At 39.3% G+C, this 14,751-nt stretch overlaps 1 protein-coding gene across 50 annotated transcripts in view; it reads right to left on the bottom strand.

Moving 5' to 3' along the window:
• The window catches only part of CDKAL1 (CDK5 regulatory subunit associated protein 1 like 1), a 951,913-nt gene that overhangs the window by 511,159 nt on the left and 426,003 nt on the right, over positions 1-14,751 (bottom strand). For all 50 annotated transcript variants that reach the window (XR_014809698.1, XR_014809711.1, XR_014809714.1 and 47 more), the window contains one exon: positions 6,957-7,102. Coding sequence is in view for 34 of the 50 variants with exons in the window: in XM_005665623.4 (XP_005665680.2) it covers positions 6,957-7,102 (146 nt within the window). In the remaining 16 variants the exon portion in view is untranslated. The remainder of the gene's footprint in view (positions 1-6,956; positions 7,103-14,751) is intronic.

The raw sequence follows: 14,751 nt of genomic DNA, 5'->3' as shown, positions 1-14,751 counted from the left end.
TTACTGTCTCCACCCCTAGAGCAGCATGCCTTAGATTAGAAAAAAAACAAGATAGCGGAATGGTTGGGTACTGGTTCAGGAGTGACATGGCCTGAGTTTTGATTGAGGTTCTATCATTAACTGCATAACTGTGGGAAACTTACTTAACATCCTACAGCTTTCGGGATTAAATAAGCTAATATATGCAATGTCCTCATAGCAGGACCTGGCACAAAAGTAAAACTCAAAAATATTATTTATTGGTTTTACTACTAGTAGCATGTTAAGTATTATTATTGGTGCTGTTATTGTTCCGTTTATTATAGTGCTGGGCACAAAACAGATAAATGAAAAAGTGAATATTAAATTAGCATTTACTATTAGAATGTAGATTGTTATCCAGTAGAAATTGAAATTGGGATCTATCCTATTACATATTAAGTCACTATGGAATTTCAATGAGCCTTTTTTTTTTTTGTCTTTTGCCTTTTTTGGGCTGCAACCATGGCATATGGGGGTTCCCAGGGTATGGGTCTAATCAGAGCTGTTAGCTGCTGGCCTATGCTACAGCCTACAGCAACTGGGGGTCTGAGCCACGTCTGTGACCTACACCACAGCTCATGGCAATGCTGGATCCTTAACCCACTGAGCAGGGCCAGGGATCGAACTCACGTCCTCATGGATACTAGTAGGGTTTGTTAACCACTGAGCCATGACGGGAACTCTGACCTTCACTCTATAAAGTACAGATAAAAAATACCTATCCTACACACTTGTCTAGACTTTTGTGATAACATCAAGACAATATGTGAGCCCTGTGGAATAAAAACACCACTCTAAAAGGAAAAATGCTTACTATTAGTATACGACTTTATACATATGCGACTCATGTTTACAACAAAATGTTGAGGTAGAGAAAACATACAAAGGATGAAGGGAAGGTAGCTTCTCAGTTTCTAAGAAGAATAACACAATTGCATTATACAAGCAGGTGGAAAGAGATTAGGGATGATGAGATTTCTCACTTGACCAGGTTAGGAAAAAAATAGAAGGCTAAATCAATAGAAAATGTAATTACCTTCAACTCATGGAATCAAATTTGGGGTAATCCCCAAATAATACAGTATTTAGCACATGACGTCAAAATCTTCCAAATATAAATATAATACCACGTTGAAAAAGGAGAAAGTAAATGTTATTCTATTTGATAACTGTTCCAATTACATGTACTCATTCTCTTGAAAAAAATTAAAAGCAGAAAGGGAGAAAAAGGAAGAGAACGGGACTTCGCTATCTCCGAAAGAAATCTGACAAGAGATAAAAGCATGAACAACACCTCAGGGACTCCCAAAATAACAACGTAGTTAAAGATATTAAAAATGATGAAATAGAGCCAGAAAACATCTTGGAAGTGCTTTGCCTAAATTATTTTGGAGGTGGTTATTCAGCGAATAGAAACACATCTGGGAATGCATCTGGAAGAAAATTTAATTACTGAATCCTTGCTGAATAGTTCTTTTTTCTTTATTTATTTCTTTTTTTGCAGTTTTCTTTTCTTCTAGTCTGACAAATGTTGCTACTTATGTTTCCAAGCCACTGGGAATAAAACTGGATAGAAAACAAACAAACAAACAAATAAAAAAACAGAAAAGAATATAAGCTTAGTAATAATTTGTCCTTTATCAGACTGTGCTCCAGAATGGACACATGGACAATTGGGACTAACAAAAGGAAGAAAAAGAACTCCGGATGCTAATGAGTGAGCATCGCTTTTCTGCAGACAGACTGGAAAGGGAGGTCACAGGACCGGCTGGACAGTATGAGATAACTCTGTGACTCAGAGAAGGGATGCTGGCTTCGTTCCCTTGTGCCCCTTCACTGTCTGAGGTTACAATGGAGAGTTCACAGGACAGAACTTTCTCTGCAGAGCCGCCACTTCCCTTCTAGTTTGTCATCCCCACTCACAGATTCCCCTTTACTCTGAGTGCTCACTGGTTACTGGTTGTGGCATTTCCCTGGTAAATCTCAGGGTAGAGTTAACGTAGGGGACATCCCAGGCTAAAGGGGTTGGTATTCTATGAGAAACAAGACAAATTAATCCAGATACTTCTCTCTGGACGACAGCCCATGGACAAATGATAACAGTAAACTGAGACAGATAATACCATGGACTCAAAAGTCAAGGCAAAGATGCTACCGTTTGGTGTGACTTACTTTAGACTCATATAACTTGCAAATAAAAACAAAAAGCTCATGAATTCATTCATATTTTATTTACTCAGTGAGGGAGATGAGTCCTGTCTTCCAAGTTTAAGTTCCAATTAACATACACCAAAAGGCCACTGGATTTCTAACAAAATAATCTGTACACACAGTTAGGTCTTTCCATTCATAAACCATGTCATTTCTTAAAATGTATCTATCAATAGGACAGTCTCACATATTCCTTTAATACATCCATGTGCGAATTTGAGAAGTGGTTCTTTAACGTAGCATTAGAAGATATACTTAAGAGAAGAACTCTGCATGTTGTCATTTAAAAAACTATATGTAAATATATGGTCTATGCCAGGGAATGATTATGCAGATTTAATGCTGCTTGATGGAGGGGACCCAATTAACTCCAAGGCCCCAAGGTCCTGCGTCCCTCCTCAGACATCACAGTGAAAAACCCTCTTACAGGGAAGTAATTCTTTAAAATGACAGGAAAAAAAAAGGGAGTGACCTGGTGGCTCAGCAGGTTAAGAACCCAATGTGGTCACTGCTGTGGTGTGGGTTTGATCCCCGGCCCAGTAGTTTCCATAGTCTATGGGCATAACACCCCCCCAAAAAACACACGAGAAAATAAAAATAAGTGATTCGAGTTTTATACTTTAAAAAAACCCTAGTATTATATTTAAAAGACAACAGAGAAGCCAATAAAGTGACAGGTAATGAAAGTAAAAAAATTTATGAGAATTTTATTAAAAATTATAAAAACACAAATCAAAAATCAGAATTGTGTCTCTTGCTTTGTTCTATGGAGTTTTCTTCCATATCCCTATAAATCCTACTACATATTCAAGAAATCATCGTATCCATGTAAATAAAAACATCAAATTACTTAGTTATATTTTCCAACTGGATTAATAAATCTAAATAGAATAATTCCAGTCATATGATTGTCTGCTCATGACCAGCTGTTTTAAATTAGTATATTAAGTAATTTAGACACTTTTCTTTGCAAAGGTTGCATGATTTAATAAATTCCCATATGCCTCAACATGTGCCAACACTACTAGGTTATCTTCAATCCAGCTGCTGTTATGATAGTAACTGCCAACTTTCAACCAACTGAAGAGAATAATGAATCAGCTTCAAGTTGGCTCGTACGTAAACTTCTCCTGCTCCCAGCTAAAACATGGGCCAATTTCAACTATAAAGAAAATTAATTAAAAGGATTTCACCTCCGCTGTTTGAGAAACACGGCACCACAAATACCGCTGAATCAGTAGTTTAAAAGCCCACAGCTTCAGGTAAAATCTCATGGTGTGGATTTCAGTTCAAATGCTGTAGGTTGCTTTAAAGATTGGATTTTTTGAGGACACAGATTAGGAAATGCCTTGTCCCTAATTCATAACACAAATATTCAAGAAGCCTCTTTCTGCTGGAGAAAAAAAAATAAATAAGCGAGGCTCTCATTACAAAAAAAGGCTTCAAAGGCTTTAGCGGAAACAGGATGCAAATGAAAAGGGCCATATTTACACAGAAGCTAAAAAAAAAGAGAGCGGCAGACACACCATTTTAAGTGACAGTCATTGTATGACTGTTAGTGGTAGGCATAAAACAGGGCAATGTGGTTAATCTCAGACCCCCTTTCTCTTGTTTTTGCTTTATAGGTCACAGCCGAGGCATATGGAAGCTCCCAGGCTAGGGGTCCAATTGGAGCTACAACTGCCAGCCTACACCACAGCCACAGCCACAGCCACAGCAGATCTGAGCGGCATCTGTGACCTACACTACAGCTCATGGCAATGCTGGACCCCCAACCCACTGAGTGTGGCCCGGGATCAAACCCTCGTCCTCATGGACACTAGTTGGGTTTGTTACTGCTGAGCCATGATGGGATGGGAACTCCTCTTAGATCCTCTTTCTAAGAATAACAATATTGAATCAAATTTTAATGAGCATTGGACAAAATAATTTTGTGCTGGATCAGTTATCTAGACTAGTGGTTCTATAGCAACCCTTGAAACTTAGGTGCTTCCAATAAGTATTAATCTATTTGGCATAAAGCTGTGCTAGTTTTCATAGGGAAAAATAAGCAAATGTCAGAGCAGAAGTCTGCCTGAAATGTTTATTTCTAAATGTCCATCATAGTTGGAAATTCCTCTCTGGATGGATGGATTTCCCGGAGAGGAGAGGGACACTTTTCCATTAAAGAGTAAAGTTAGATTACAAAGTCCTCACAAGAGGGAGGCTATTCTATCTTCCTATGTGACATGATCAGCTGAACAAAACATACAACTTTTTGGTTCTGGTAAGGTATCTAAAAGCATACACAGTGTGGAGTTAATTTTTTAAAGTCACCTGGAGGGAGCTCCAGTTGTGGCTCAGTGGTCATGAACCTGACGAGTATTCATGAGGACACAGGATTGATCCCCGGCCCCACTCAGTGGGATAAGGATCCGGCATTGCCATGAACTGTGGTATAGGTTGCAGATGTGGCTCGGATCCCATGCTGCAGTGGCTGTGACGTAGGCTGGCGGCTACAGCACCAATTCAACCTCTAGCCTGGGAACTTCCCATATGCCGTGGTGGAGTCCTAAAAAGGCAAAAAATAAAAATAAAAGTCACCTGGAGATGCTAACTGGCTAGACTCATACTCTCCAATTCCAGTGATTTGTAACACTTGAAACTGAGATTGTAGATGGATGGGTGGGATGTGGTGTCTTCTCCAGGCATCTCGAAGTTCCTCCTCCAAGATCTCTGATATTTCCAGTGCTGGAAATACTGGAGATCTCTGGGGGAGAGTGCTTGGTTCTGGAGATTTCCAGACAGGTGGCGTAGTTCTAGAAAAGCTATGTGGATGCCTCGGGGGTAATTCAGAATCTGAAGAAGGAATAATGAGCTTAGCACGAAATCCTAATACTTTTAATGTGGTCATCCTTGGACCCTTATTTAGCTTACGGATGCTGTTGAAACTGTTCAAGATGCAACAGATTTAAAAGGTCCATCTCTGGAGTAACATAAAAGGCTAGAACTTGTTGGGAAATTGCTACCCAGTTAGGTAGCCACAGCCATACCCCAAACAACAACTGAGTCAGCACTCACCCAAACGGAGGCAAAGAGCAGTGCTGATTCCTTCACCTCGCTGAATCACACTGATGCAAATAACTATTTGGAAAGTATTCTAGTCTATTCTGCATAACAGAATGCATGTCTACACTCGGCCAAATCTTGTGCAACAGGTATGGACTATGCATGATTTGTTACTGCTCTCCTAAGCAAGAGGCCAGGCATTTCAGAGATGTAACAATTTATCTGCAAGTCTGAAAACATGCCATTCACCAGCACCAGCAAGCTCAAAAAGACTCCCTTACACAAGACGAATTTACCTATAATAAGCTCGAATAAATGCAAAGGAGAGATACAGGCTAGCAACAGACATTTACGATAGAAATCTTTATTCTCTAGCCTTGCCCTCCGTTCTGCTCATGATCAGGAAGTACTAGAGATCATAGAGATCCAGCATTATTCCGTTTTCTACTTTGAAAGTTGTATACACTTAATGATTATAATTATGAAGTCCTAGAATAAATATACTTTCTATTCACTGATTTGAATACTCTTAACAATTAGCTAAATCTGCTTGAATGCACACTAAATGTCTTTATTTCTGGTGGTCAGGATAATCAAGAAATGCCTAGAGGTGAAGAAAAAATTAGACACATAAAGGGAAGATGAAGACGGAAGGAGAAAGTAAATAGAAGAAGAAAAAGATTTTTTTTTTAAGCTTTACATGTAGTCAGGAGAAGCGACTAACGGAAGGTGGAAAAAATAATTGCTTACAATTTGTATAAAGCAATCACATCCACGTAGGACTTGGTACAAAGGTCCAAGAAGATGGAAATAAAGTGTTGTATTTTAATTGAGAAAAACAACAGAGGAAAAAAATTATGGGAAAAAATTATGGAACGTAGGAAGACCCATGCCACAAATATGCCAAGATAAATGACATATCCCCACAGGGGAGAACAGTGCCCTGGACTTGAGAACATATTATCTGACCTTGGCCGGCACTATTTCCTGCCTTGTATAATCACAGAAGGCATTCAATGTTTGGTGATGATGAGAAGTAGGATTTTGAAGAATATAATTACAGGCTGCAAGTGTTTTCTGTGGAAACGAAATGATCATTTATGTCGGAGATTGTGTAAATATGCCTTAATTTTGGTCAATGGCAATCTGAAGTTTAAAAAAAACAAAAAAAAAACCAGAATCCCAAAACCTTATAAATCTCAATCCTTCTAGAATACTATAGGGATAAGTATTGTAAAAGCAAAGCCATTCCCTGATATTCTTCAAAATTGTTATGTTGTAGAAAACTATCTCTTTTGTAGTGACATGATTTGACCTATCGCTATGTCAAAACCAGCCGACGACTTCAAAAAGCAACATTAAAGGAGATTTAAGCACAGCAAACGGAAGCCGTTTTCATCTCCTAGGTCAGGTATAGAAACGACACCATGCACATGACCTTAGAAAGACTGGCAACCTTACACGAATTAATGGTGGGTGATGCACAGGTGGATATAAACTGAGGGGAAAGAAGAAACCACATCAAGGATGTCGAAGGAAAACTTAAAGGCTTGGAAAGCGTCGAAAGTCTCGCCTCTCTCTGGTACCTTTAATTGTGCCTGCCATAAGCACATTTTTGCCACATGCTTTTACAAGAAAAGAGAAATGGTTATTTTCTTAAGTGCTAACAGACTTACTTGTCTTTCAGAAAATCCACTACTCTTTTGAAGTCAGCCACGCAGTACTCCCTTTTCATATCCATGAGCACAGTGTCAGAGGCAGACTGGACGGGTATGTGCAGAAAAGCATAGACTCGGGGATGGTTAAGGATTTTTGCCATTTCCTTTAAAAAGATGGAAGGAGAAAACATTAATCATTTTAACAAATCAAGCAACAGTTTCCCTCAGATCAGCCCTCTCAAGTGCAAGCAAAGAGACATGGCTGAAAACAGACCAATCATCCAGGCTTCCAGAGTGAATATCAGTTAGCATCACTCTAGGATGACATCTGGGAATTTACCGTGACTTTCAGAGGATTTCACATAAGAGTTATCTCCTCATGGTCCTTGTTTCTCTTAGGTGACAAAACAGAGATAACCTCAAGAAATGCCTAAAGACTAAAAAGGTTTTTTGAGTACTTCAAAATCAAACACCATTCCTCCTTTGCCTCAAAGCAGTTGCCCCGTTACATTAGCAAGAGAAACAGCAATATTTAAGGCAAATAGCCAAAGCTGTGTAATCCTATGTACTTGAATGAAGTTCTCAAATTTAGGGCACGTCAACACTTAAAAAAAAATACTAAAGGAGAAAAAGAAATCTATAGCTCACCTGCTTCTTTTTTGGCTAGTTAGCAAATACTTATTTTTGAATATCTATGATGCAAAAGGCATAGTATCAGCCAATAAAGCCAACCAGTTCACCGCTGGTCACCTACTGCTATCTACCTTTAAACTGCAGAGTATAAAAGAAGAGAAATCAGGGAAGAGCAGGAAGAAGAATCTGTCTTGCAAAGCTAAAGAGAAAAAATTTGAGTGAAATAAATTAAGAAACCCAGAGACTGTTCCAGCTTCTTCCAAGGATACAAAGTATATAAGAAAAAGAATAAAAAGGAAACTATGGTAATGAAACAATTTAGGTGAGCAAAAAGAAAAAAAAAGTGATTAATTTATAGCCCGTCAATGGGGGGGGGGGAGAGAGAAGGGAAAAAGAGGGGGAGGGGAAAGGGGGGGAGGAGAGAATGGAAGGAGTCTAACAGAGATAAAAAATACCAAAAAAGGAACCGCTCTTTAATAACTTGCATGTGTCCAATGAGTTTTAGTTTTGAAAGTACCACATTTTCACATCTGTTATCTTCATTCCATCCTTAGAACAATATTTGGAGGGATCTTATGGAGTTAAAGAGCCACTCAATTCTGTATAGTCACTTCTTAGCTATTCGGGGTTGGTTTTGCATATGTACCATCCATGCCCTTTGTTCCTTTTCTTCCCACTCTGAATACCAGAACTTTTACCAAAGTGGAAGAGTGACAAACTCAAACTACTCATCTTCCCGGTAGCACCACAGTTGGTTTAAGAAATCCTTCTGAGTGAGGAAGAAGGCGGTCTTTTCCCATCCCCACTTTCCTTGAATTATAAAAATGTAGCCCACCTAATCCTCGGGGCAAAGTTTCTTTGCCTGTCTGCCTGTCTCTCTCACAAACATCCTATCTTAATAAATCTATCTGTTGCCTATCAAAATAAAATACAATGAAAAATTCTTCCGACTAAGAACTTCAAATAACCAACAGATAGTACATATGGGTAGCCTTTATCGACCTTTTCTTCCAGGAATTTATAGACAGACACTTTGCTGTATATAGATTACTAAATTGGAAGTGAAGTTCAAGAATTTCTTAGCTGTAAAATAACTGGCTAACACATTATGTGAAGATCTCCTTCACAAAATGGTTACATTTCTTGGCTGGGTATTTTGCCAGAAGGCTCTTTACCTCCTTACTCCGCACCTTCTGTGTATATGGATGTGGGAGGTGAGGCAACTTTCATCACCACCCACTCTATACGAGACATGCTGGGCTCCTGCAATGGTTCTCCTTTCAGGTTCTGCACACTTGAATTCATGAACAGTGTGAGGAAGAAAAATATATATACGGAAACGTCTATCTTCTAAAGGGTCAGCACTCAGCTTTAGCCAACTTTCAACATGCATACTGTGGTAAAACAAATGAACAAACAAACAAATAGCAATCTTAACAAATAATTTGTGAAATGAACTTTTACTCTCAATCTCTGTGCCTTGGTTTTCTCATCTGTAGAATGGAGACAGTGGTAATATCCACCTCAGAGGGCTACGGGGCTATTGTGAAAATAAAATAAGATAATCTAATTTATGCTTCTATGTTAGCACTCAACATATAAATTACCTAACATTCTTCTTCTTTCTTGGAGAGTATTCATAATGCGTATGAAACGTGGAAACACATTTTCATACACATTAATGAGAACTTATCATTAAAGAGAGTACCTTTACAACAAGGTAGTTTCCTTAACTAGTCAGTGAAGAAGAGATAACTTGTACTGATTTGCAAAAAAAAAAAAAAAAAAACTGGAAAGGGGTTCCCAGCAAACATGCCCCAGGGCCAGAGAGGGTAGTGCAGTTTCTGCTGGAAACACTCAGGGTGGCCTGCTATTATAAACAGGATACTGCACTAGATGAAGCGTTGCCCTATTACAGTACAACAATTTTCAAATTAAAATGTTAATAGCAAATGAGTAGGATAAATTTGGTGGTTTTTTTCCCCTTTGGCTCTCAAAATAAGATTTCCCACTAGTAATTATCTTCAGCTTTATCCTATAGACTTTGCAACTTTATAATGGTAGGCACTAGAACACAAAATAAAAATAAACTTGCTCCTCATTTGAAGCCTGCATTTCTTCAACTAAAAGAATCTGACTTAACATAGATTAATGTAGCCCAAAGAGACAAAGTACAGACTTTCTGTTTGATTTTTCCTTCTATCTCTCTTCTAACACAGCACTGTTGGTTAAGAATAACCTTTGGGGAGTTCTCATCATGGCTCAGTGGAAACAAACCTGACTAGCATCCATTAGGACACAGGTCTGATCCCTGGCCTCATTCAGTGGGTTAAGGATCCAGCATTGCCCTGAGCTGTGGTGTAGGTCCCAGGCTCAACTTGGATCTGACATTGCTGTGGCTGTGGCATAGGCCGGCAGCTGTAGCTCTGATTCGACCCCTCACCTGGGTACCTCCATATGCCACAGGTGCGGCCCTAAAAAGAACAAAAAAAGAAAAAGAAAAAGAAAAAAAAAAAAGAATAAACTTTGGGGAACTCCTGCTGTGGGGCAATGGGATCAGTAGCATCTTGGGAGTGCTGGGACGTCAGTTCAATCCACCGCCCGGCACAGTGGGTTAAGGATCCGACATTGTTGCAGCTGCGGCTTAGTTTGCAACCTTGGATTATATCTGATCTTTGGCCCAGGAACTCCATATGATTAGGTCACAGCTGTGGGTGGGATCTGATCCCTGGCCTGGGAACTCCATAGGCTGTGGGGCGTCCCCCTCAAAAAAAAAAAAGGAAGGAAGAAAACAAACAAACAAAAAAGATCAGATACTTTATAGGTAGCCCACAATGGGTTATATTTCTATAAGTATGCTGGAGCTTTGGATTGGAATGGAAATGATTTATAAATGGTGTGCAGGGTCCAGGTATACCAAGAACGATTGCAATAAGCAACCCTAAGCTCTGAGCTGGCTAAGACAGCCTGAATAGACAGGTAAGTATGTGAGGGGGGCACATGTGCACACAGCCACGTGTAGGTTTGTGTGTGCATGTTTTGAGGAGCCCTGGTAGCAACTATTGTAGAAATAGTATCTATTTTAATATAAAGTCATTTTTAATTTAAGGGTTCATGTATGAAGGCTGCTTAAAATATAGATGGTGACTATTTTATGGACAAGGGCCAAAGAATGTCTAACCAGATCAACAAAATGGTATTTCTATCTGGTGTCTTCACATGGAGCTCTCCTATTAAGAACTGATCATCTCAGCATTTGCTGTTTTTTAAATAAACTTAAAAAAGCAAAGACAAAATAATAATGGGATATGGGATTAAGATGGAGGAATAGAAGGACTGCAGCTCAACTGCTCTCCTAAAAACAACAAAATTTACAACCAAATACTGAGCAATCTTCAATCAAATGGACCGGAAGCTTTCAAAAAGATATCCTACTCCAGAAGACAAAGAGGAGGGCAGTCAAGAGGGAGGAGGGGAGATTATGTGATATAAACAACCCCATACCTCCCGGGCAGGAAGCCCCACAGACTGGAAAGTAACTGTATCACAGAGACTCACCTATAGGAGTGAGGGTTCTGAGGCCTGCATCAAACTCCCATGGGTGGGGATCTGTCACTGGGAGAAAGAGCTACCAGAGCATTAGGAATTGAAGGACAGTGGTGCTTGTGCCCAAGAGCTCCACAGAACTGGGGCAAACAGAGACTCCATTCTTAAAAGGCGCACACAGACTTTCACATGCAGTGGGCCCCAGCGCAAAGCAAAGTCTCCATAGGAATCTGGGTTGGACCTGACTGCAGTTCTTGGAGGACAACCTGGGAAAATAGGGGTGAAGGTGGCTTGTTGTTGGGGAAGGACATTGGAAGCAAAGCTCTAGGGAATATTCATCAGTGTGCCTTTCTCTGGAGGTGGCCATTTTGGGAAAATCTGGCCCCACCCATCAGTGCTGAGAAGCCCCAGGCCAAACAATAATCCAGGTGGGATCCAGCCCTGCCCATCAGTAAACAGGCTGCCTAAAGAGCCCCCAGGCACAAAGCTGACAAAGCCCCACCCACCAGAGAGATAGGAATCAGCTCCATATACAACAGTCCCTCCCATCAGGAAGCCTACAGCAAGCCCCCGAAACAACTTCAGCCACAAGGGGGGCAGACACCAGAGGTAAGAGAGGCTACAACTCTATTATCTGTAAAAAGGTCACCACACCAAAAACCTATAAAAATGAAAAGACAGACAACTATAACTCAGATAAGGGAGAAAGGAAAAAACCCCAGAAAAACAGCTAAGTGATCAGGACATTCTCAGCCTCCAGGGAAAAGATTTTAGACTGTTGATGCTCAAGTTGATGCAAGACATTGGAAATAAACTGGAGGCAAAGATGGATAATTTATAGGACACACTGAGCAAAGAGATACAAGATATAAAACTTAAGCAAGAAGAGATGCAAACTACAATAACTGAAATAAAAAATTCATTAGAAGCAGTCAAGAGCAGAATACAGGAGGCAGAAGAACAAATAAGTGAGGTGGAGGACAGATTAGTGGAAATCACAGATGCAGAACAGAAAAGAGAAAAAGATTGAAAACAAATGAAGAAAGTCTCAGAGAACTCTGGGACAACGTTAAAGGCACCAGCCTCTGTGTTATAGGGGTGACAGAAGAAGAAGAGAGAGAGAAAGGGACAGAAAAAATATTTGAAGAGATAATAGCCAAAAACTTCCCTAACATGGGAGAGGAACCACTCACTCAAACCCAGGAAGTGCAACGAGTACCATATAGAATAAACCCAAGGAGGAATACCCTGAGACACATATTAATCAAACTGACCAAAATTAAAGACAAAGAGAAAATACTGAAAGCAGCTAGGGAAAAGAAACAAATAACATACAAGGGAACTCTGATAAGGCTATTAGCAGATTGTTCAGCAGAAACTCTGCAGGCCAGAAGGGAGTGGCATGATATACTTAATGTGATGAAAGGGAAAAAACCTCCAGCCAAGATTACATTACCCAGCAAGGCTCTCATTCAGATATGAAGGAGAAATCAAAAGCTTTAGGGACAAGCAAAAGCTAAGAGAACACAGCAAAACTAAACCAGCTTTACAACAAATACTAAAGGAACTTCTCTAGGCAGAAAAGAAAAGGCCGCAACCAGAAACAAAAATACCACAAATGACAAGGCTCACCAGTAAAGGTATACATACAGTAAAGATATGAAATCATCCATGCACAATTATGCCACCAAAATCAGAAATTGTGAGAAGAGGAGGATACAAATGCAGGACATTGGAGATGCACTTGCAATTAAGAGAACAACAACTTAAAACAATCTTGTATATATATAGATACTTATATCAAAACTTCAGAATAACTACAAAGCGAAAATCTACAATTGATACACAAACTATTAAGAAAAATCAACTCAAATACAACACTAAAGATAGTCTTCAAACCAGAGGAGGAGAGAACAAGAGAAGAAGGGAAGAAAAAAGAGCAACAAAAACAAATCCAAAGCAATTAATAAAATGACAATAAGAACATACATATCAGTAGTTACCTTAAATGTTAATGGACTAAATGCCCCAACCAAAAGACATAGATGGCTGAATGGATAGAAAAATAAGAAACCTATATATGCTGTCTTCAAGAGACCCATTTCACTTCTAGGGACAAATACAAATTGAAAGTGAGAGGATGGAAGAAAATAGTCCATGCAAATGGGAATCAAAAGAAAGCTGGAGTAGCAATACTCATATCAGACAAAATAAACTTTAAAATGAAGAATGTTTTAAGGTATAAGGAAGGTCCTACATAATGATCAAAAGATCAATCCAAGAGGAAGATATAACAATTTTAAATATCTATGCACCCAACATAGGTTCACCACAATATATAAAGCAACTGCTAACAACTCTGAAAGGACAAATCAACAATAACACGATCATAGTGGGGGACTTTAACACCCCACTTAACAGCAATGGACAGATCATCCAGACAGAAAATCAATAAGGAAACACAGGCCCTGAATGAAGCATCAGACCAGATAGACATAAAGCAACAGAATACACATTTTTCTCAAGTGTACATGGAACATTCTCTAAGATTGATCACATCCTGGTCTACAAATCCAGCCTCGGTAACTTTAAGAAAACTGAAATCATATCAAGCATCTTTTCCGACCACAACTCTATTCAACTGGAAATCAACAATAAGAAAAACACTGCAAAAAACACAAACATGAGACTAAACAATCAATGGATCACTGAAGAAATCAAAGAGGAAATTAAAAAATACCTAGAAGCAAATGACAACAAAGATATGACACTCCAAAACCTATGGGATGCAGCAAAAGCCATTCTAAGAGGAAAGTTTACAGCATTACAAGCCCACCTCAGAAATCAAGAAAAAGCTCAAATAAACAACCTAACTTTACATCTAAAGCAGCTAGAGAGAGAAGAACAGAGAAGACCTAAAGTTAGTAGAAGGAATGAAATCATAAAGATCAGAGCAGAAATCAATGAACTAGAAGTGAAAAAAAAATAGAAAGGATCAATGAAACAAAAAGCTGATTCTTTGAAAAGATTAACAAAATCGATAAACCCTTAGCCAGACTCATCAAGAAAAAAGAGAGAGGACCCAAATTAATAAAATTAGAAATGAATAAGGAGAAGGAACAATGGACATCACAGAAATACAAAGGATCGTAAGAGACTACTATATGCAACTATATGCCAATAAAATGGAAAACCTGGAGTTCCCGTCGTGGCGCAGTGGTTAACGAATCCGACTAGGAACCATGAGGTTGCGGGTTCGGTCCCTGCCCTTGCTCAGTGGGTTAACGATCCGGCGTTGCCGTGAGCTGTGGTGTAGCTTGCAGACGCAGCTCGGATCCCGTGTTGCTGTGGCTCTGGCGTAGGCCAGTGGCTACAGCTCCGATTCAACCCCTAGCCTGGGAACCTCCATATGCGGTGGGAGCGGCCCAAGAAATAGCAACAACAACAACACAACAACAAAAAAGACAAAAAAGACAAAAAAAAAAAAAAAAATGGAAAACCTACAAGAAATGGACAAATTCTTAGAAAAGTACAATCTTCCAAGACTAAACCAAGATGAAATATAAAAGATGAATGGACCAATCACAAGTAATGAAATTAAAACTATGATTAAAACACTTCCAACAGGAAGTGT

Source organism: Sus scrofa, chromosome 7, assembly GCF_054392235.1.
Source record: "Sus scrofa isolate SSC_HxYL_T2T_F1_AM1 chromosome 7, Sscrofa_HxYL_maternal_Yorkshire_Landrace_v2.0, whole genome shotgun sequence".
Lineage (NCBI taxonomy): Eukaryota > Metazoa > Chordata > Mammalia > Artiodactyla > Suidae > Sus > Sus scrofa.
This window is presented reverse-complemented; position numbering and strand designations above follow the sequence as displayed.